Source organism: Nicotiana tabacum, chromosome 19, assembly GCF_000715075.1.
Source record: "Nicotiana tabacum cultivar K326 chromosome 19, ASM71507v2, whole genome shotgun sequence".
In the NCBI taxonomy this organism is placed as follows: Eukaryota; Viridiplantae; Streptophyta; class Magnoliopsida; order Solanales; family Solanaceae; genus Nicotiana; species Nicotiana tabacum.
In genome coordinates, this window is record NC_134098.1 from 136,551,784 (window position 1) to 136,575,381 (window position 23,598).

Genomic DNA, 23,598 nt, shown 5'->3' on the forward strand with positions numbered 1-23,598 from the left:
AGAGTAGTGAGTAGAGTATCGTTCCCACGAAGACTTATGCTTAACTTTTGACTAATTCAAACTCAAACAACTTATCGATTCAAAAAATTTCTCACAAAGTGTGTAAGTGTCTAATTTACTACCTAAGAAACTATCAAGCAATGAAATAACTATAAATCAACCACAACACTTAAGTAATTTCGGTTAACAATCAGTATGAGAGGATATTCCAGGGTCATAGGCTAGCTAACTATCATGTTGCGTTCTTGGCTTACAATGACTAATTAATTTATCTGGGTTGTTGATTGACAAGGTTGATATTACTCATAAGAATCTGTCGAGTTTTTACTCGCCTATTCAAGCTAACTTAATGCATATATGCCTATGGAATTAAGATTTACAAGAATGCATTTACACTTCCTGTATTTTAACCAAACAAAACAATTAGGTATATGTTTATCCTAATTGCGAATTCGTTCCCCGATGCCCGGGTTCAAGAACTTGCTCTATTTAATTCTATATGCAATCTAGAATTTCTATTTTCGAGTTCAACTCTAGATTCGTGAATAGTACTTCACTGTTAGCTACTCAACAAAATAATTAAGGACAAAATTAAATAAATACCCCAATATGATAAAATCAAACTCGTCAATTTAAACTTCAAACGCCAACATTCATGTAGCACTTATGACCTCAGAACAATAGGGTTCCTAGCCACTCATGTTCATACAATCATCAAAAATAATATTTTCAAACATAAAATCAATGAATACTAGAAGAAGAATGGAAGAATTGATCAAATCCGTGCTCCCGAGTGTTTCGTACTTTTGTTATTCTCTCAAAGTCACGCCCTCCCCCTCAAAATAGGTTTAGATTAGCTTTTATATGAGTTGGGGGAGTCTTGGGGTCGAAATAACCGAGTTTTGGTCGAAATAGGACATGTTCACGTTTTGAGCGTCCAGGGCAGCGTAGGGCGCTGACCCTGGCGCTCAACTTTTCAATAGTCTATTTTGTGCGCCACAGGTAGCTCCCCACGTTGCATGTGGCGCTCAACTGAGCCATTTTGCCTTTTCTTCCCATTTTCGCTCCAATTCGCGCACTTTCGTCCCAAATCGCATCCGAATGATTCATAAACATAGAAATACCACAAATTAGCACAAATTATTATATTATACATCCGGAATTACGAGACATGAACATAATGTGAGGCAATATACATCAAAATATGCATATATTAAGCCGAATATCAGTTATTATTATTGATATTTGCACATGCGGCGCTTGGGCAACTTACACAAATAGCCATTTTAGAGCTGCTATTTAGGGATTAGCCAGTACTTATTTTGTTCTGAAAGCTTGAAATAAAAATCTTAACTTTAGGACTTTATGTCGTGAAAATTTAAACTAGAAAACTAAAATTTAGGACGCATCGGCTAAATTTTAAATAGTAACGCTCTAAAATAGCTTCTTGATGTCATTTCTACAAAACTGAGAGACCAAAAGTCCAAAACCCAACTATTGACTTATAGGGTTCGAGATGAGCTGGATATTGGTTACGGGCCCAATTGGCCCAACATGGAACAGACACGTTAAAAACAAAAAGGGATTTTTACATATTATATATTGATTGTACATAATTATACACATATAATATATAAATTATGCATATATTATATATCCACTGACCATTTTTAATTTAAACGGTTGGGTGAACGGCTATTTGGATTAATTCTTCAAACAAAACAGTAGGACCTAAAAGTTATAGAGGGAATGGGGGCCAATTAAAATGTTGAAATTTAAAAAATATCCTATTCAGATCTCTTTTGTGTGAAAAATAGATATCTTATCTATAAAGTGTAAAAGTAAATGTGTTATGTGTAAAAAAAACAAGTTTGGGTTAAACTACAATGTGTTCCATTTTTTTCAAGCTCTCTCTCTTTCCTTCTCTACATCGTATTCTTCATGCTACTCGTTTTTCGTTTCCGAAATTGTCAATTTTAGTTGGAAATTTCGCTCTAGCGCTACTGTATATATTTATGACTAAGAGGTAAGTGTTCCCGATTTGGGGATTTTTCCTCTTCCTTTTTGAATTCCATTGACTATATTTGCCGCATCCACTAACTGTAGACATAATTTCAGATGTTTATTCTAGAATTACCTGTGTCTTTAGCTCTTTCCATAACTGATTCTACTTATGCATGTTTTGTTTTGAATTTTTAGTGCCAAATTTCTTGGTTTTGTCCAGATGGCTTCAAAGGACGTTCTCTGAGAGGTCCCTATGTTTTAGAGATCTACGCGGTCTACAATGAGGTATTGTTCTAGAGATTTTGCCCTTTTCTACTTCGTACTCCATCATCGCTGGCCCCAATAGAAAAAATAAATTTATTGAAGCAATTGTAGAATTTTCGAGCCGTTGGCTCTTTTTTAAAGTGATTCTGCACATGCTTGTGTTCATTGACTATTTTGTGTCAATTTGGTAGCGATCAACGGTACTAAAAGGAACTCAGTGGGAATAGAAGAAGGATCTGTGAACAAAACTCTCAAAGGTTGGTAATGCATTTATGTTCTATTAATTATTTTGGTTGCCTTTTATCTTACTTATTTCTGCATTGGTGGTAAGATTAGCTCCAAAGATACGAGATACGAGAGCGTGGGGTTAATTTCACTGATGGGAATTATCTTTCAATTTCACTAAAGTCATATAACTATTTTTTGTCACTTAAAAGTCATTTTGCCTCAAACCCCTACCATAAATATGACATTGCATTAAATTTTATGATAAAAATCCAAAAATAAATGTCATATAAGCTAATATGGGTCATACCCATTTTAGATCCATTTATCCTTTAATGTGATTTGATCCATAATCCAAATGAGTTTCGATTAAAAAAAAATATTAATTCCACATTAGTTTAAAATGATTATCCTATACTACAAAGTTTTGTGTTTTCTCTCACAGCACATTCATAATTATTCTATACTAAAATAATTTATGCTAGAAAATTCTTATTTTGTTTGTATGCCCCATCCGAGTCATTCATAATTATTCTATACTAAAATAATCTATGCTAGAAAATTCTTATTTTGTTTGTATACCCTATCCGAGTCATTTTAAAATACTATTGTATACAGTAGTAATTTTAGCTTCAATAGAGTTATAAAATGACTCAGATGAGGCATACAAACAAGATAGGAATTTTCTAGCATAGATTATTTTAGTATAGAATAATTATGAATGTGCTGTGACAGAAAAGGCAAAACTTTGTAGTATAGGATAATCATTTTAAACTAATGTGGAATTAATTTTTTTTTTTATCGAAACTCATTTGGATTATGGATCAAATCACATTAAAGGATAAATAGATCTAAAATGGGTATGACCCATATTAGCTTATGTGCATTTATTTTTGGATTTTTATCATAAAATTTAATGCCATGTCATATTTATGGTAGGGGTTTGAGGCAAAATGACTTTTAAGTGACAATGATAAAGTTTAGTTACTTTTAAGTGACAAAAAATAATTATATGACTTTAGTGAAATTGAAAGATAGTTCAATGACCATCAGTGAAATTAACCCCGAGAGCGTGCTTTAATCATAAAGGGTTGACCATTAACCTAACACATATGGAATTTATCAATCATCTTTTACTACAAATGACACATTGTTGGTTATGTTGTCAAAGGCGCGCTTAAACCTTGAAACTCAGAAAAACTCGCGGAGGGCGCTTCATAATGTAGGCATGGCACCAAGGCTTGCGCAACCATTGCCCATGAGTTCTATCTTGAATCTATGGGTACTGAACAACAATATAATTGGCAAATTAAGTGTATTAGTTGTTAAGAAAAATATTATGAATGAATTTGTTACTTTTTTCTTAAACTATATATATTTTTAATTTTCCCTTCATTGCGCTTTTTCTTTTAAACTAAAGCCCACACTTAATTGTGATTCGCGATTAAAACCCGAATAGACCTAGAGTGCTTTTAGAGCTTTTCGCCTTTGATCCTAAGCAATATTCTCGTTTCCTAAGAAAGATTTAGTTTGTGTTGCCTGCAATTTTGTTAGCCTTGACTATTAGATCACTAGATCATGGTTGAAATGGAATATGTATGTGATGTTATTTAGACTGGTTTGGCTTTTACAGGATTGAAGGTCATGGAAAAAGGATCTTCAAACTTAAGCAGCTTTAGCTGAGTTTGAAGCAATTCGCCACGATAACAAAAAGAAACTAAATGATCATGGATTTAGAGAAATCCTGAAATTTACTGAGGTAATTTTGCTAATTGTCACAGTTATGAATTAGACTTTAGCTGCCACACATATTGATTGTTTAATATGTATTATTAGATTGAATTTGGCTATTGCCTCCTTAAAGTTAATGTTCGATATGCTGAACTAGATGATGTTGGGGGAGTAAGTTTTATATACATTTTCATTTCTACCAAGGTTCAATTAACTTATTTTAGTTTTGACTTTTGATTGGAAAAAAGTATTCATACATAGATCAAACTAACTTGAATGTGCTTGTCTTCACTTAAAATACGAAAAGGTACTTATCTACCCAATACAAACAGTATGAGTATTACAAAGCAAAAAGGAAATAAGGGCAGCCCAATGCACGAATCATCCCACTTTCATGCAGGGTCTTAGCAAGGGTCGCACTCCTAGGAAAAGAAAAAAAGAAAAAGAAGCTATTTGACAGATGAAAGTTAATGTGAAATCAGATGCAGTAGTTACTTTAATATCGTTATAGTGGGAATTTGATTATCTTTCATAATAATAAAACATCTCATTTAATCTTATTTATGTGCAAACAAGGGGAATATAAGGTGAAAGGGAGTGGAGAAAATTAGAGACAAAATCATTTAAGCTATTGATGTCGTCACTTACTGTATGTTAATAATTTAAATAGCGAGCAACAAAGTACCTTACTCGTGCTTACCTTGTAGTAATGTTCCAAGTTAAATGATAATTCACATATGTTTCTGAAGCTTGAAATTGATGTGTTAAGAAGTGCCTCTTCTAAATTTATTGGTACTGCTGAGGAACTAAGCTGCACATTTTTCATTGATGGAGCAATTTATACTATGATTTGTCAAATTATAGGGATATCATAGCACAGATGCATGCTGTCAAAGCACTTGAATCAGCGTATGAAATTTAATCGAGCCAAAAGATCATTGAGGACTACATATCTCCGCTTATTTTCGTTGAGAATGAGGTCATGTAGACATTTTTGTTTAGGCTTCGGTAACTGAGGTTATGTTTGTTCTTGGGTTCGTAAAGCTGTCATCGATGGCTTTAGAAGTGCTAAAATATTCTATACAAGCGAGAACTCAAGGGCTTTTCTAGGAAGCCGGAACATATTAAACTTACATCTGTTTTAGAGTTTCCACTATGAAATAAGAAATCACAATAGCAACGACGGTGTTTATCATGCTTCATATAGCTAGGCATTTCATTAGCTACAGTTAAATATATTTTTGTGTTGAAGCAAGGATTTCTTTTTATGAGTGAGCTAGCAGCAGAGATTTCTGTCTTCGATATCTCTCTTCGTATTCCCTAAGAATCCTTCTCTATATTGATCATGGCTTACAATTGTTTGATGTAGCCTATAATTGCAGAATGAGCATATGAGTTTGAGAAGTTGTCAGGCTGCTAATTTATGGTTTGAATAAATAAGCTCTGGGTAATCTAGATACTAAATTGCATAGTTTAGCTTTAACATCTATACATTATCACTTATCTTGATTACTCTAAGGGAACATTATAGAGATTGCTTATTTCTTGAATCTGTTCATTAGGTGATGTATGTGCTGTCAGATCCTTTTGTGGAGTTCACTTTAAAGCTACTGTATAATCTAGCTTGCTTACATAAAAGTCTTGCCTTATTTATGCGGTACACATATTTGAGTTACTGAAAGGTAATAAGCAATTGTTAGCCTTATAATTTAGCTAAGAAGGGCTGGGAATTTATTCTGTTTTTGCAGCTAAATCCCAGCATTGGAGCAAAAGAAGTGACTTGAATATGACTTAGAAGAGTTCTTGACATAAATTGGGTAAGGTTTTCAGTTCTTTTCTCCCCGCCTAAGTGTCTGTGAAACTATCATGCCACTCCTCCAGACAGTAAAATCCTTGAAAATCAAAATCATCTACATCAGTGTGTTCAAGGACATTATAAAAGCACCATCAAAATCTCTCCCTTTATCTTACTAATGACATTTATCTCCAAATTGCAGAAATTAATTGCATTTGGTTTAGTTAGTATTCACATCCATTAACATTCCGTGTTCATATACTTAAAAATGATGTCAATACAGTTAAAAGTGATATACTGGCTGTAGATTATTGCTTCCAACTTGTGTTTTAGCTTGACAATGTGCGAATATGATGCAGCTTTTGACGTGTTAATATGTATCATTAAGATCAGGAAATGGGAGAAAAATACTTTTCCACTAAGGGCAGGATAATGTAACCTATTTTGCCGAATCTTATATTTGTAAAAAGTAAAAACTCTACTAAAGCATTTCTCAAGGTCAGTTTGTATTTTCTTGAAATCCTCTGAAAATTTCAAAAGTTGTTTACTACTGGCTTTCCATGTGTCTTATGAAATGGTGTGGATACATAAAACAAAAAATGTGAGAGCTTAAAGGAAAATACTGGGTTGCCGGTTGGTTGTGGTAAAAAATGGATGCCGACACTTCATGCATTCTCCCACAAAAGTTGTGTTTCATTAGATTCCCCGATTCGAAGAATTAATAAAGAGTGCTAGAGCTGATCTATTTCATCTGCACATTTTATATGACTCCCTTGAAAAATGTTGAAGGAAATCGATAGTTTAATTTTCCAGTGTTTTGATTTAGATGGTGAAGAATGAGGTGATCTTGTATCAATATTAAAAAATTTCTGGCAGAGCTTATGTTGGATTGACCTTTGCCTGTTGCAGTTTTGGAGTGCATGCCTTAGGAAAGCACCATGATATTATTGATACTTTATGTTAGTTGGTATTCCTTATGCCTTAACTTAACATAACTTATGTGTTGATAGAACCCGTGGTTGGCAGTGGCTTCATGTAAAAGAACAAGAACTTATTATCTAAATATTAGTGTAGACTTTTTCTAATAGAGAGTCTTATATGTAGAATATGATCTTAACTTCATAGCAAGTATCAGTTGGGGAAAGAGGAGCAGAAAAAGTATCCATCAATGCAAAATCCAGTAGACTCTCCAAGCATAGCTTTTTCCATTCTATTAACCCCAATCAATTTTAGCTTCCAGTAAAAATTCAGATATTGCTCTCTTTTTTCCCTTGGTTTTCTGCATTTTTACCCTGTATTCTGTATTAATTTTCAGTTTTTGCTCCATATTTTCTGCATAATTTTGCACTTATTTTTCCAGTTTATGCACCATCTTCTTTTTGCATATTGCAGATTTCCTACATTGTTCACACTTTTCAGTTTCTGCATTATCTTTCTGCATTCTGCACATTCTTATTCATGCCTTCTGCACTCAGTAGTTTCAGCACTTCTTTTGGGTGGATTTTTCTGGAATTTGCACATACTTTTCTGCCATTCGATTCTTATTTTCTGCATCTGAAGTAGAGTTCATTGAAAACTGAATCACAAGAATCTATCTACTCTTAAGTAAATGGATTCTAATAATTGATGTGTATTCAGCTTTTAGCAAATACAAAAGTATGTGCACGTCTCTCCTTCGGTCGCTAGCAATCAGTTTTTGTAGTATATCTTTTTCTTTATTTGAAACATAATGAGTTGGTACTCATACTGGCTTAACATCTATTTCGTCTTCTTTTTCAAATTGAATCTGAAATTTAGGAATTGGACGTGTAAGCAGGTTCTGATACTTTGCTGAATATTGCTGCAATACTACTGAAAAAAGAAGAATTACAGCACCAAAGGTGTATGGGGTGATTTACTTCTACAAGAAATGCATCCTCTTCTACTTTCTCATGAAAGTAGGCATAAGAATGTACTGTTGCAGATGTATATTTCACATTTTGGACAACTTTGTTTCTCAAATGAAACAAGTAAGAAATTATCTTTTCATTATCAAATATTTTTGGTACAAGAATATTGTGGATGTATTGCTTATGCCCGTGCTGTGCACGGGCACCAACCATCTAGTATTTTTAGAGAAGGAACATAAAACAGTTGACAATTCCTAACGCAAATAGTTACTCAAATTCACGTTCTATTAGTTAAAATTAAAGATACTTCACGATATTAAAACAGTTGACAATGACTTGTAAACTTATATTTTCCGATATTAACACAGTCTACCATTGGGATACTCTATTTTTCTAATTTCATTACCGAGAAAACTTTTTCTTTACTTTGGAGTTCTCTTCATATATTTTTATATTCTTAAATTTAACATATTGATAATAGAAAAGATCTTATATGCATAATATTTTAATCAGCTGTATTAAGTTACTTTTTATTTTTTATGTTAATAATTTTACTTAAAATTAATAATTACGTGTAATTAATCATATTTAACTAGCTGTTTAATAATGTAAAAGTTCTTTTTAGAGTGTCAAATAGTTATCTTGATAGGAGTATTTTTTTTTTATTCTGTATGATTTTCCTGAATGGAAAAAAGAATCTAACAAAACCGAACCGGGGCGGTTCACGAGTTACTTATAGCATGTTTGGTCAAGCTTCTTCCCAAGCCAAAATTATTGTTTTCTCAATTTGAGATATTTGGCCAAACTTTTTTAGGGAAAAAAAAAGTGCTTTTAGCTAGAAGCAAAAACAGTTTTGAAGAAGTAAAAAAAAATAGCTTCTCCCAGAAGCAGAAGCAGAAACAGTTTTGACTTTTCTTCCTATCAAAAATACCCTTTACAAAATATTATATATACCAAAATAACCTTACTTAGTTTAAACTATTAAGTAATATAAAATGACTTTTGGGATGAACTTTCATATTTATTGAATGATTTTTTGATATATTTAAATTATCTTGAAAGAATAAAGTACTTTTCAATTTTATTTTTATATTTTACTTAAATAAAATAAAAAACTTAATTACTATCTTTAATAATAAAAATTTATAATTATTTATCTACTTATATAATATTAATTATTAAGCAAATCTTTTCATATCCTTATTTGTAATTTGACACATAAAAATACTTTTTAAAAAGGTTGGCCAAAATATAAATTATTGTTTAAAATATTTTTTAAAATAATTAGCCAAAGACAAACTATTTTTATCCAAAAATATTTTTTTTTAAAAATACTTTTGAATAAAGTATTTCTCAAGTTGATTTTTCGGACTTGGCCTGGCTCTATCGTTCGCTGGTTAAAGGAGAAGAAAAGACAGTGAAGAAGCAGAAACCCCTAAATAATGGCGAGCGCCGTAGTGGAGAAGACGGAGGAAGAGCTCCGCAAAGAACTCTTTGAACTCAACCGTCAACAACACGAGGTTTTCTCTCTATTTCTCTCTGTTTATTCAATCTCTTTCTGTTTGCTGGATTTCTAGGTTTTCCCCCCTTTTTGTAACCACTATACTATCTCTTGACTAGATAACTGAGCGGCTTAAGGATCCAAGAGGTATTCGCCGCGGTGGATTCTCTGGTGGCGGCGGTGGCGGTGGTCCTCGGAGTTTTGTTGCCAACGGCGGCCGCCAACGTGGCCTTGTTAGACCTGTAAGTTCTCTCCTCATATCCTTTGAGATGAAGCTTCCTGTTAACTACATCGTTTTTGTTTATTGAGTTTGGTGTTTTTGGCTAATTGGTTATTTAGGCGGAGAGGAATGATGCAGAGGATCAGCCAGCACCTAAAAGGCGTATTTCTTCAGCTGTTGTGAAGGTGAAAACTGAATATTCGATAATACTCCACAAAAATTACTAATTTGCTCTTAAAACAAGTTATTAACCGTGTTGAATGGAAATGAGCGGGATAAATATGGAAAATTTATAGCCGAATTGCAATTTTTGTGGGATTAAGGTTATGTTGTTGTGGTTGTTGTTATTGGCTTTGTTTCAACTAGAAAAACAAGATCTTTTGTTTTATTGGATTGATTTTTGAATTCAGATTGAAGAGGGGGAGATTGCTGACGATGTCTCTGGAGCTCCAATGGATGCGAATAAGGAAGATTCAGCTGTGGAGGAGGGAAGTTCAAGGGAGGCACATGTCAGCCAGAATGAGAGAAAGCCATCCAATTGGCTTCGGAGGGATGGCAATCAAAGACCCTCAAAAATGGTAAACATGGATGGACACCTTTTTGGGGGCCATGTATTCTTTTTGTTAGTCCTTTATTCTTCTTCTTCTTATAGACAATGGTGTGTTTCTGCACATTGAAGACATTGAATTTCATTCGCTTTAAATAATGTGTGTAGGATCCTGATTTTCCTCCACCGGAACCTGTGCCGAGAGTGTTGCCAAAAAACGAGGATCCTAAATTGGTTAGTAGGAATAAGAGAATGTTGGGACAGCTGTTGGGGACCTTGGAGGTGAGTACTAAGTTCCTTTTTCATGGTTATGTATTTTGAACCTACAACTTGCTCTAATGTGCCTATTTGGTTCCTTTAATAGTCGAACTGCTATAAATGCCATTTCCTGGGGATATTGTTTGTGCTTAATTTCTTAAGTTGAAGAATAAGTTATCCACATAATATTGTTGAAGCGACGTTGGAGTAGTGAATGTTTTGCAATTCTTCCCTCAGGGAAGTTGTTAATAATTGCACAAGAAAGTGTTTCTTGCACCACATACAACAACAAACTCAGTGTAATACTACGTAGTGGAGTCTCGGGAGTGTAGTGTGTACGCGAACCTTGCACCACATACAGGAAAAGAAAATTCTATTCTCAGTGACTGGAAAGAGGTAGAGGTATGGTGTTATTACTTATAAATCTCCCGGATATTATCACTTAAACTTGAATTGGTAGCTACAGACCAACTCGAAGTTGAAGGGACTCATCACCCAAACTCGATTTCTACTTAAGTAAAAGAAAGGGAGAAGATTTTTCAAGATCAATACAGAGAAGGGACTCAATAATTTATGATTAAGCATCTTTTGTTCGAAATTTATCAGTTTGATAATATCTCCTGGATATGACAATTCTCAATTTAACACCCTCAGTACTTGAGCTGTACAATCTTAATTCTGTTTAGCGTGGCGACACTTGGCTTACCTACCTTTTCTCGAATTTGTATATGCATGGAATTCTTTCAGAAGTTCCGAAAAGAAGACATGCAGCTTTCAGGGAGCGAGGCTTACATGCGGAGGTCAGATTCTTTGAAAAGGGTGAGTACTCTGATCTTATCATCTTTCTACTGACTCTACTTGAATGTTTTATTTTCTAACATATAATATAACTTTATTTGAGAATGTATTTTTTGTTTCTATTTTTATTTCTGTATAATATTGGCCTGAGATGAGCTTAAATGGAATGACATATTCATTGAGGATTCTATGGCCGACCCTGACTTGAGTTTGGGATTGAGGTGTAGTAGTTGTTGTATACTTTATTGGAGGGTGAAAAATTAAGGTACTGGCTGGGATAATGAAATTATATGTTTTTGAGTGTAGATATTATTTGTTGGTACTAGTTTGGTGGGGGCTTGAGTTCAAATTTGAATATTGAGTAGCCGGGGAAATTGAGTTTACCTATGAATGTACGAGGATTAACCTTTTGATTAAATTGATTCTAACATTCTTTTTATAGTGGTTCTCACTTTAGTAATCTTTGAACTTTGTCATTCAAGGATTATCCCGATGAATTTGGTTTTTTAATATATTTGAACCTAAAAATCCTTATGAATTCCCAAGATCCTTGAGACATCTAAAAATATCTTAAGTAGGACACTGTACTCATTGAAAAAAATATATCTTAATTAGGATACTTATGTGTCCGTGTGGATGAGGGCTCTGGTGTATGATATATTTTGCTTTGACATGTAGTTTTTATCATCACTACGTTGACTGCATCGATACATGATAATGAGTTTACGGGTGCATGTTTTCTCTTCAATACACACTGAATCTTCTACCGCCCATTATCCTACGAATGCATGCTTTCTCTTACAATCCACACCTACTACTTTTTCCCCTCCCTCCATAAAGTTCGAAGAACGGAGGAAGAAACAGTTTTTATAATGATCATAAACCTTACTCGAGGTACTTTGACACAAAATAATGCCAGGCTGAGCAAAGGGCGCGTGAAGAAAGTGAGAGGTTAAGACAACAAGAGCGTGAGCAGCGTGATGAAAAGCTGAAAAGAGATCTGGTGTGTCTCAGTTTTAACATTTCCAGCAATTCTTGCAATCAACTTTTGTGGTAAATTCTTAGATGAGAAACATAACTTGCACCTGTTTTCTTTACTTGTCAATGTGAAGACTCTTCGAGCACGTCTTGCTGCTAAAGCTGAGGAAAAGAGGTTGGAATTGCTGTTTCTTCGGTGGAGTGAGCACCATAAAAAACTAGCCAATTTTATAAGGTATGTTGCGTCGGCTACATCAAATCTCAAATATAGATGCATCCAGCAATGAAGCTTGTTGATGCCGTGCCTGAGAAAGCACCTGTATGGGATGCATTCCTTTTTTATGCGACCCCCTTAAATTTTTGAGATCACCATGGAGTTAAACTTTATTAGAAATATTTTAAGGGTGGCCTCCTCTCTTATTCGGCTGTGTCCTCATCTGCACTATTTTAGATGCTGTGACCAGTAAATTTTTCGTGTTAATTCTTGGGTTTTCATTTTGCAGGTTATTTCTTATTTTGGTCCAAAATGTCCATATTCACAATTTTATTGACGCGAAGATAAGTTTCTGTTCATGTACAGAATGTTGAAGCTGCTAAATGACTGCAAAAATCGTACATGCAGCTGTGTAGGGTGATCAATTATCTATCCTGGTAACAGTTCATAACTTCTCTTTATATCGTTTTGGCTTGATGTTTTCAGGACCAAAGCCGAGCCTCCGATCTTTTATTCTTTTGCCAAACCATTGGAAGAAGATCCAAACTTAGTTGAGCAGAAAAAAGATCAGGTAAATATCACCCTGCACATTGTTGGTTGCATTATAGAAAATTCACTTGTGAAATTGTACACAGCAAAATCATTCTAATGCCAAAGTTGCACACATCAAATGCCCTTGTTGAGGTGGCAGACAATTATGTTTGTGTGAATACAGGAATATAGTGACCTTGAAGCTTTAGTGTGAATTCCTCTGGGAATGCACCAGTGTTTGTTGGGAATTTTCCCTTCTTCCCAACCCTCACGACAATATTACATCAAAATTACCTCAAGACTGATTAATTATTGGACATATATGAGGAAATATTATCATGTTCACAGATCATTTAACCCATTTTTTATTCTTTTCAGATATTCCAAGAATGGAAAGCTGCAAGGAGAGAGGATTTGTCGCTATACCAGAAACAAATTGCTGAACAATATGTTGCAAATGCTGAAGGGGAGTGGAAAAATATTTTGGAAAGGAGAGCCAACAGAAATCCAGCAAACCTCCAAGAGACAATGGACAAGGAGCTAGAGAGTCATAGACTTGAGCGTGGACCCAAGACTAGAAAGATCCCTGGTGTTAGCAACAATGAAGATGAGGATGTTGAGGATATCAATGTTGCAGAGGACGATATGATGGATGATGTGCTTGACGTGGATGATAATAACCAGAGGAGTGATGAAATTGTAAAAGTTGAAGCAGGTAATGGTAGTACACAGATTGATCAGCAGAAGATATGAATCTCTTATCTCTTTTAAAGGTTTAGTTTGTGTTTAACTGTTATTTCCCTTTTGTTTGGCGTTTGTGGTAGTTAGTATATGTGTTGTCCTTCCGATTTTGGTTTTGAGGAATTACCCTTATTTATATTAAACCTTCCAATTTTTGTACTAGCTCAGTGTCTTATTGGTACATTTATGGCCAAGAAAAAGAAAACTGAGCTGCTTTTCCGAGACACCTATATTTGGATGTTTTATTTGTGGTCTATGTCAAGATTAATTGTCAAAGGGTTGAGTTTCAGCATGGAGTTGTTTGCTGGATATGGTCTAAAAGTAAGAGTAATAGAGAACAAACATGTGTGCTTAGTTTCTTTGGTCCGGGAGTGTTTGTTTTGTGTGGGTTTTAGGATTTCATACACAGAAGTAACGAGAGGATATTGCTTCTTGTTTTTGTTTCTTATTAGAATGAGGATAGGATGGATAGCTTTCTTTCTATACGGGATCTGGCCTCACGCCTATGAGTAGCTTTTCAACTCTTCTATTCGTCCGCTTTGCCTTTCTCTCTAAACTTTACTGAGAAAAATGATCGGATTGTGATAATTTACCTGAGATAACCTAACCTCTCTGGATGCATGTAATTTGTTATCTCTCACCTTGAGAAAACGTTGCAATACATATATATATATATATATATGATGAGTACTCACACTCATTAACGAAAATAAAAAAAGAACATAGATCGTGCTTTACCTTTTGCAATTTAGTTACCAATTGTACCCCCAAAAGTGGATATTCAATTGAAATTAAAATTTTATAGAATTTGCTGTCAAGACGATTGAGCTCCAGAATTTAGAAACAGTATCATAGAGTGTCACACATTTCCATCCAGAAGGTCATTTCCTCCAGAGTTTTAGAAGAAAATATCTAGCTGGTTCAGTTTTTGCACATCAGTGATTCCTACAATTTCCATTGTTTTGTTCTTTCGCCAACTTGGTTTGAGTGAGGAAATTAAAATTTAACAAGGTCTTACCTACATAACCCTTCCATTTCAAGCTACGGTAACAACGAGCTCCACCTATTTCATTTTATTTGACGCCATTTTCATTTTAACATGTTGAATAAAATTACATCGTTTTATATTTAAAAACTTTTTAATTTTTAACTTTTCATTTAATCCTAAATAACTTTGCTCTTAAAGCCAGAAACCTTAAGTTTACTCCAATTTAAAATTTGTGCTAGTAGAATCTTGTAGGGGAAAACATCGATGTCAATTGTATCTTAGTCTCCTCACCGGCTGGCAGAAAAGAAAAGTAAAGCCAGTGGTTAAAGGATGAGATTTTATCGGCAATAGTCTAATAAATTGCTTCACCCTTCTAAGACCTGACCAAGGAACACATGCTTCTAGATCTTGTAAGCATAGAACTATTTATGCAATCAACACTCCTTGTTTACACATCAACTCCAACAATGTTCGATAAAATTCCCAATCCCAAAAAGAGGATCACAGACAATCTTGATATTGGTCAAATGTATCAGGGAAGCGAGTAGACCATTGCAAAACCATAGACCAAGAGTGCTAGTAAAGATGGTAAATACTTACCTGCACCGTGTGTTTACACTTTACACCTAAATATTTATATTTGACAAAATATTAGTAACTATGACACATAAGATAATTAAGAGATAATTGTAATTGTTACAAGAGGTTTAATATCAGCGGCTTGCAACAGACCCAGGCAAACCGGCTTTGTGCATATCTGCTACAGCCCCCACAGTTTCTGCAAGAGCATTCTTCATCGTGGCAATTTTTGATGTAACAAACTCTTTATATTTTGAAACTGTATCAACAACAGCAAAGAGTTCAAGAGCACAAGTCTGCACCTCTTCCTCAGTTTGTGCAATTATTTCCTGCAATTTGGCATTTGATGCCTTTGAAAGTAAAGATAAGCCAATCAGAATCAGGATTATACATCTAAGATAAGAAAACCCCACAAGTTCACATCCGTCAGAGGACATTTGTAAAGTTATGCATATCAATATAAATCTTGTCTGAATTGCATATAGCCTTACTTTCAGAAAATCCGCTGCCTCTCTTTCAACCAGATCTGACTTTCGAGTCTCTGTTTCAACTTCCTCAGCCATCCTTCTGGCTTCTGCTGCACATCTAGATATGAAGTCCTGTTTTTCCTTCTTTAATAAGTCCAACTGCGCTTCCAGCTGACAAATCAATCATAAAACGATTTGGAAATAGTCATGTTAGGCTTCAAGGCTGTTAAAATGCCATAACTATAGCATTGATAGAAACCTTCTAAATTACTAGCCTTGTGTTTATTTGAAAACAAAATCTATTGGTGTCTCAACCTGATAAGTTCATGTGAATGGATCTATAAACTAAAACAAAGCCTCAAAAGTCATCGTTGCACATCCCAAACAGATCAATAAAAGAACTCTTTCAAGCTGATAGACCTTATGTCATTTAAATTTGTCAATAATGGTAACAGTGCCTTGTTATTTTTCAAATCCAATCGCCGAAAGGCCAAAATAGTTCAGCTACGCAAAGACACATACATGTGTACAAGAGGAAAAGAAACACTAGTACTCCATAGCTGAAGCAAAGATACACTTACATTGTCAATGTGACCCTGAAGAGTAGTTAGACGATTCCTCTTCGACTCTATTTTGGAAGCCTTCTCAACTGATTGTTGCTGGAGAGTTATCAACTCTTCCATTTTCATCATGGAACTATTCTTCATCTCATCTTGAAATGATGTGAGCATGGGTTTTAATGTTGTTTTGTAGTCTATACCTAAGACCTCTGCTTGTGAGGATCCTTGGGCATTCAATTTATACTGAAATTCATTTCCTAGCTTTAACCTGAAATTTCAAATGAGATCATCCGTAATCAGAGTCATCAAGGAAAATATGACGGGCAACAAATAGAAGGAAGTTCTACTTTAAACCAGATTAAACATACACAAATATACTTGCTCATCTCACTTTGATTGACCTAGCTTCATATTTTCAATCTCAACCCCTCCCAAATTATGATCTATATCATAAAATTGTAGAATTTTCCCTCCAACAGTTCAAATTCAGATATTCAATGTGACGCCTTTTCAACCAGTTGTCTACTTTCACATTGTGAACTCTTTTTACGAAATTCAATATAATAATCAATTCAAAGGTTTTACTCTTAGACTTGGTAGCAGGTGGATCAGGTGGATTAAATACAACTTGACTACAGTCAAATATTCAATTCTCATAAATAGGAGCCCAGTAGGATTCTTCTCACCCCAAAAGGGTTTAAGGCATGGCGACCCCTTGTCCCCATTCTTGTTCATCCTAGCTATGGAGGGTCTTAGCAAGATGTTGGACAAAGCAAAGCAGTTGCTTTGGTTAGATGGTTTTAGTGTTGGAAGACCTCAAGGGAATCCAATCTCAGTCTCACATTTGCTCTATGCAGATGGCACATTAGTTTTCTGTGGTGTTGAAAAATCTCAGGTTCAATATCTTAATCTAACTCTGCTCATTTTTGAAGCTATATCAGGACTTCACATCAACATGGCAAAGAGCATAATATACCCAGTTAATGAAGCTCCCGACTCAGAGGCTATAGCTGCTATTCTATGTTGTGGTATTGGCTCTTTGCCTGCCACATACCTTGGCCTACCATTGGGAGCCAAATTCAAATCCTCTGAAGTGTGGAATGGGGTGTTAGAGAAGGTAGAGAAGAGATTGGCGACATGGCAGATGCAGTATCTCTCCATGGGTGGCAGGCTAATTTTGATTAGCAGTGTAATGGACAGTATCCCAACCTATTTCATGTCATTATATCCTATGCCCAGCAAAGTGCTCAAGCAGCTGGACAAACTCAGGAAGAACTTTCTCTGGAAGGGGAACAGTGAGGGACATAAGTTTCACCTGGTTAGATGGGCCAAAGTGACTCAACCTAAAGACCTTGGTGGACTTGGAATTAAAGACCTAGCAAAGCACAATAAAAGCATGCTAATGAAATGGCTAGGGAGATTTGGTGAGAAAGACACCAACCTGTGGAAGGTGGTGATAGCCAAGCATGGTCAACAGAGCCACTGGTGTACCAAACTCAGTAGATCCCCCCATGGTGTTGGGCCATGGAAATACATCAGTAACCTTTGGGAAGAATTTTCTCAGAATATTTCTTTCAAGATTGGGAATGGGTTGCATGTAAGATTCTGGGAAGATAATTGGTTAGACAACTGGCCCTTGAAAGAGTTTTCCACTGCTATTCCAGATTGCTAGTGACCCCAACTCCACAGTAAGTCAAAATAGATCAGGAAACTCTTGGGCTCCACTTTTAAGAAGGAACATGCATGACTGGGAGTTGGATAGTCTATTTGTTCTGCTTGGTAGATTAGGGAACTTTACCGTAAATGAGCAGACCCAAGACAGGCTTAGTTGGATAGGGTGTGGTACAAGCCCATATACAGTGAAGTCAGGCTACAGGCGCATGTGCCAGCACAATGGAATCATTGACTCCCGGCCTTGGAAGCTTATTTGGAGGACAAAGCTTCCTACAAAAGTTATCTGCTTCACTTGGACTGCACTCAAAGAAGCTTGCCTCACCCAAGACAATCTCTGTAAAAGGAGTTTTCAGCTGGTCAATAGATGCTACCTGTGTCAGCAAAACTCTGAATCAATCAATCACCTATTTTTGCATTGTCCAGTGACAGCAGACATGTGGTATATGTTTCTCTCTATACTGGGTATAAGCTAGACACAACCACAGGATATCAGGGAGGCAGTGGAGGGTTGGAGCAGTTGGAAAGTTAGACAGAACCATCAAGAAGCTCTGGAAGATGATCCCAGCAAGCATATTTTGGTGCCTTTGGCAAGAAAGGAATCACAGATGTTTTAATGGCATTTCAACTCCTATCCATACTCTCAAAGCTAAATGCCTTGTGTACCTATTTAGTTGGAACTCTCTAAACCCTGTAAATAATGTAGCTCCCCTGGTAGATTTCATTGGCTCAATTGCTCTAACTTAGCTACTTTCTACTTTTGTCTAGTGGCTAGCTACCTGTGCAAAGTAAGCTTTTTGTTGTAATGGACCTAGCACTTATCCTCTTTGTAATTTGCATCTTCTTGATGCCTTGCAATGAATAATCTTATTTCATAAAAAAAAAAAAGGAACTAAACCATGTCATTTAAAAAGATACAAAGGAAGTAGTATAACTTATGGGTAAAAAAAAAGAGGAAAGAATTTTTCAACCAGCAACAAGAATGCACAGGTAAACCCTCAGGGGTTGGCCTGGTGGCAATTGACTTGAGCCTTGGGGTTTGCTCCCTTTCAAGGTCTCAAGTTCGAAACCTACTGGGTGCAAACAATTTCTGAGGGTCATCGGACTGGGTAAAACCTGAATTAACCGTGGTGCACTTGCGGGAAACTCCTTGCCGAGGGCCTGTGCACCCCCGGGATTAGTCGGGGCTCAAAGAGACTCGGACACCCGGTGCAAAATCAAAAAAGAACGCACAGGTAATCTGAGAGACGAATTGTTGCATATAGGCACTCTCATTAAACTTTTTTCACAAGTACTGGATATTTGGTCCATGAAATTGGCCAAAGAGAGTGATGCAATTAAATAGAATAGATGATGCACCTGAACTTTCCACAATTCAAATCTGTTTCACAAGTAAAACTAGGGTAATCTGACAAATTCAGGTGGCTATACAAGAGAAACAAGGATCTTAATTTCTCTAAATAATGGCATAATAATGGATTAGAAGTAAGCATATCTGGATGAAGCTACACAAAACAAGAAAACAACAGAAAATACCATCAATAATTGCCGCATAATCCAACAACAAAATATATAAGATATCAAATGTGAATATGCTATAAAGGATATTCTTCATGAAAGACCAGGGTATTTGATGTAATTATGAAATTCAAGTCCAACACAGCATTTCCAATCAGGCATGATGCAGCCTTAATTTCTAGCAAGAGTGATTGGAAAAATCAAATTCGAGAACCATTAGCCTTATTGCCTTCTGACCAGTGTTATCAAAGGCGAAAAATGCAAAAAAGCTCTAAAGTCTTTTGGCGGATAAAGCGCAAAAAGCGGATAAAGCGCGGGCTTCAATGAAGAAAGTGCAAATGGAGAAAAGCTACAAATATTTTGTGTAGTCCAATACTAATATCTATAAGCATGAATACAAAATATATAGACAAAGAAATTGAAGAAAATTTACTATAAAGTGAAATATCAATTGTTTAGTGTCGCCTCTCAAGGATTACGCTCATTGGCAAGAAAAAGTATGCCTTAGAGCCTTGATGACAACACTGAAGCGCCTCCTAAACACGGCGAAGCGCTCAACGTGTTTCAAGCCTCGCTTCAGGGCTTAAGCGCACTTTAAGCGACCCTTTGATAACACTGCTTCTGACTAGCATAATGTTCCTCATCCATGTCTCAACTGAAAGTTGGTGGAAACAGTACACGGGCTAAGTTGTGATTATCATACATCACAGTAAGCAAACTGCAATCCATTTATCAGTCACCTAAATTATCTGCTGAGAATCCAATATGGAAGCAATCGAACGCTAAACATGTTGCAATGGACACTTCCACTATTAACACTTACTCATACTCTTAGAGCTCCATTTAGTCCAACTAAACTAGCCATAGTAGTAAAATAAATCCATGCCCAAAGAATAATAAACCTTAGATTACTAAAAGTTTTAATTTCATTCTGTCAAATGTAAATTAAGTCAATGCTTTCTCTAACAACAATAAACAACAGGAGAGAGTATGAAAACCTCCTGATAGATTGGTTGCACTCAATCATTAGCTCCTCAAGCTTCTTGTACATGTTCCCAATGGCAGAGTCGAGGTCCCAACCCTTCTCCTCCCATTCTATCCTCTGGTTCTCAATATCTGCAACATCCCTTTCCAAAGCATGCAACTCCCTCTTCATCCTATCTGCATCCCTGGGATTAATCCCTTGCTCCTCCACCTTCTTCTTCAACTCCTCGTTCTCCGCATAAATGCTCTCCTTCTCAGCAACCTTAGTCTCCAACCCTTTCACTTGCTCCTCCAACGACCTCTCCACCGTAGTTATACGCCCTTGTAACTGTTCAATGATAGAATGAAACTTCTTGACATCTTCCTCCAACGCACTCTTTTCATTCTCCAACAACTCTCTCTCCGACGGCCCATTCTTCAACGCCTCCAACTTTGCCTCTTGTGCCTTCAAATTCTCCTCTGATGCATTCACATCCGCAACCAATCGGGCCTTTTCTTGTTCCAACTCCAGCATAAATTGACTATCCAAGTCATCTGCTTCTTTATCTTCTCCCCTAATGTAATGAGAATAATTCTCAACAGTATACCTAAACACCTTATTCTCCGAAGCAAGCTGTTGAGCTCGGGTACTCAACCGGTGATCATCAAATTTACCGAGCTGAACAAGCCAGTGAATCGCTGCAAGTAGACTAGGCCAAGAATGAGGCGTCCCAGGGGCACGTAATGCAGATTTGTTCACTTTTACGGGGCAGTTTAGGCTTTTCAGTAGGGTTTGGAGATCATCGTCGAGTTTTTGTGATTCTGACGGGTTAAGTCCAAAGCGAGAGAGGATAAATTTTAGGGTTTCGGTGATATCTTTAGCAGAAGGGAGAGGGGGTTTGAGAGTAAAAGGGAGAGAGTGAGAGGAAAGGTAAGCGTTGATCGTACGGATAGCGTTGAGTTGATAGGAGCGGTCGGAGATAGGGATAGCGGCGGACCGGGGGTTTACACCGACAGATGACGGCCGACTACTGGCGAAGCTTGCGTCGGAATCACGGCCGCCGGTGGCGACAAATTGCCTTGGGTCGTTTGCCATCTTGGCGGTCGGAGTCGGCGGTGGATGTCGCCAATCCGGTGCTACAGAGTTCGTACGTCGTCGTCCGGCGCCTCTCATTGTTGGAGGATGCTACTGTTGATCTCTGTGGATACTGAGTTTTTTGAGTTGAATTCCCGCTTTGCAATTGGGAAATGAGAAGTGGACATATACGCAATTTTGACCAACATCTACGGTGCACAAAAATTTGCAAATTTAGCCACTTTCGAGACAACTTTAGATATATGGGTTTAAAATCTTATGGCTGAAGTTCTGTACATGATGTTTGACTTGCTAAAGCCTAACTTCAAATAATTTAAAAGCAAGCAACCCTAAGATATTTTTACATAAAGTTCATGCAAATATGACACAATTTAATATATTTTTACATGAATTTCAAGCAAATATATGGCACAACTTTAGACGTTTTTACATGAATTTCAAACATGAGGAATTAGCCTTACAAACTTTAACTTTAACTTTTGTGGCTAAGAAATTTGGAGACTGTAATTATCCACCAAACTTTATTTTTTGTGGATCCTATTAGTACCAGCCACAATCTTCTTATCCATAACTGAATGTTCATTTTCATAATCTTTTTCGTAATCCCTATAAGGAATTGTTTGTAACTGCTATTGTGTATCATCCTATAAAATTTTACTTTCTTTCACCAGTCCGTTATTTTAAAAGCTAACATGTGCACTATTTACATTAAATGATACTCAACACCTAATAATTTTGTTAAGCTTAACATCGTCGGAGCCTTCGATCAAGCAACTCCACTAATCACTCGATCTGTGGAGTCACATACTAGCACTTCGGCTAGGCTTACAGTTAGCTAAGGACTTTAACCTCTCGCCAATTTAAATAGAAATTGATTCTCATGTATTATGCACCGTGATCGTACATGACAATGAACTTTACTTACTTATTATTTCTGATTGCAGGTCATTGATGCTGGAACTGGGTCGCGTGGAGCTTAGACATGTCTACCGAGAAGCTAACGTTGTAGCAGATGTCTTGGCTAAGCATGGCATGAACCTCACACCCTTAGATGGACGACAACCATGGCATCCCTTATATTACTTTATCTCCCCTCTTTGTTTTATCAGCTTTTAATAAGGACTGTTCTGAAGACTTGAACGTTCAAACAGTCTTAACTTGTAATAACTATAATTGTTACGTTACTTAATTTCTAATATAAGTTTAGCCAAAAAAAAAAAAACTAAATGTCCATTGCAGTATAGGCATAAAATGTGTTAGTAGAAGGGTCACGTTGTCAACCTAAAAAGGAACTCTTACCTAAAATCCCCACCCTTTTCCCTTTTAAATCAGTTGCTTATAAAACTCTTTATTCTCCCTCTATATATATGACATGATGTGTTACTTTATCATCTAAATTCGATCTCTCCCCTTGTCAATAACGTGATTAAACTTTCATAAATAAAGCTTCTCTTAGTGTAAAGTCGATCAAAAATTGCAGAACCAAATTGTCCATTAGTTAAAATTTGTTGTGTTTTGACTACAAAGTTCTAAATAAGTGAAGTTTATACAAAAGGAAATAATTCGACCATCTTCTGGTACCATGCTCAGTTAATAAAGTAACTTACACAGAATATTTAAATGATAAGCTGTGTAGAAGATTCAATTTGACCCACTAAAGTAAACGAAGAGAAAAGGCAATTTACCGACTCTAACATTGTGCAATACATATTCACCCTTAAAATGGATAAGAATTAAATTTATACGCGATTTTAAAAATATACGGGTTAATCCGATACAAGTGATTAATAATGTTAGATAAGCAAATGAAACATAGAATAAATAGCCAAACCAGCAATAGTATTTAATCCGGGCTCGGCTGTGGGCTTAACAATTAATCTGCCTTCGATTCGTAGCCAAGATATATATGAATAGTTATGAACAAGAATAAGAGCCTTTGAATAGCTTAGAAACAAAGAAAAAAAGTTTATATTGCCTTAATATGCGTGTTACAATGTCCTCATTGAATAATAAACTTCCCTTTTATATAGTAGGAGAGTTTTACCCTAAGTAGAATTCAA

General features: G+C 35.9%; 2 protein-coding genes across 5 annotated transcripts; one reads left to right on the forward strand and one right to left on the reverse strand.

Annotated features, from left to right (window-relative positions):
- Positions 1-1,886: 1,886 nt before the first annotated feature.
- On the forward strand, positions 1,887-13,972 carry LOC107768853 (uncharacterized). Of its 4 annotated transcripts, none has more exons than XM_075238696.1 (16): positions 1,887-2,026; positions 2,225-2,289; positions 2,460-2,525; positions 4,127-4,252; positions 5,973-6,041; positions 7,817-8,028; positions 9,312-9,428; positions 9,529-9,651; positions 9,749-9,814; positions 10,040-10,207; positions 10,345-10,458; positions 11,182-11,253; positions 12,152-12,235; positions 12,345-12,445; positions 12,911-12,995; positions 13,334-13,972. In XM_075238696.1, the coding sequence occupies exons 7-16, from the start codon at positions 9,351-9,353 to the stop codon at positions 13,706-13,708; spliced, it is 1,266 nt and encodes a 421-aa protein (XP_075094797.1). In that variant the 5' UTR covers positions 1,887-2,026; positions 2,225-2,289; positions 2,460-2,525; positions 4,127-4,252; positions 5,973-6,041; positions 7,817-8,028; positions 9,312-9,350; the 3' UTR covers positions 13,709-13,972. The 4 variants fall into 4 exon arrangements, with proteins under 4 accessions (XP_075094797.1, XP_075094794.1, XP_075094795.1 ...); XM_075238693.1 differs by having other exon boundaries at positions 1,889-2,026; positions 2,200-2,289; XM_075238694.1 differs by having other exon boundaries at positions 1,889-2,026; positions 2,200-2,289; positions 7,836-8,028.
- Positions 13,973-15,258: 1,286 nt separating this feature from the next.
- On the reverse strand, positions 15,259-21,974 carry LOC107768847 (kinetochore protein NDC80 homolog). The gene is made up of 4 exons (XM_016587996.2): positions 20,478-21,974; positions 16,312-16,558; positions 15,755-15,901; positions 15,259-15,613 (listed from the first exon to the last, which is right to left on the reverse strand). Exons 1-4 carry the CDS (start codon positions 21,614-21,616, stop codon positions 15,398-15,400), a joined length of 1,749 nt encoding a protein of 582 aa, XP_016443482.1. The 5' UTR covers positions 21,617-21,974; the 3' UTR covers positions 15,259-15,397.
- Between the last annotated feature and the right edge of the window lie 1,624 nt (positions 21,975-23,598).

Excerpts from the sequence above, each read along its gene's own strand:
- LOC107768853 (XM_075238696.1), top strand. The coding sequence starts at position 9,351 with ATGGCGAGCGCCGTAGTGGAGAAGACGGAGGAAGAGCTCCGCAAAGAA. Across the intron at positions 12,446-12,910 it reads AAACTAGCCAATTTTATAAG|GACCAAAGCCGAGCCTCCGA; the intron begins GTATGTTGCGTC and ends TGATGTTTTCAG. Across the intron at positions 12,996-13,333 it reads TTGAGCAGAAAAAAGATCAG|ATATTCCAAGAATGGAAAGC; the intron begins GTAAATATCACC and ends TATTCTTTTCAG.
- LOC107768847 (XM_016587996.2), bottom strand. The coding sequence starts at position 21,616 with ATGAGAGGCGCCGGACGACGACGTACGAACTCTGTAGCACCGGATTGG. Across the intron at positions 16,559-20,477 it reads TGCAACCAATCTATCAGGAG|GTTAAAGCTAGGAAATGAAT; the intron begins GTTTTCATACTC and ends TTGAAATTTCAG. Across the intron at positions 15,614-15,754 it reads AGGCAGCGGATTTTCTGAAA|GCATCAAATGCCAAATTGCA; the intron begins GTAAGGCTATAT and ends TTACTTTCAAAG.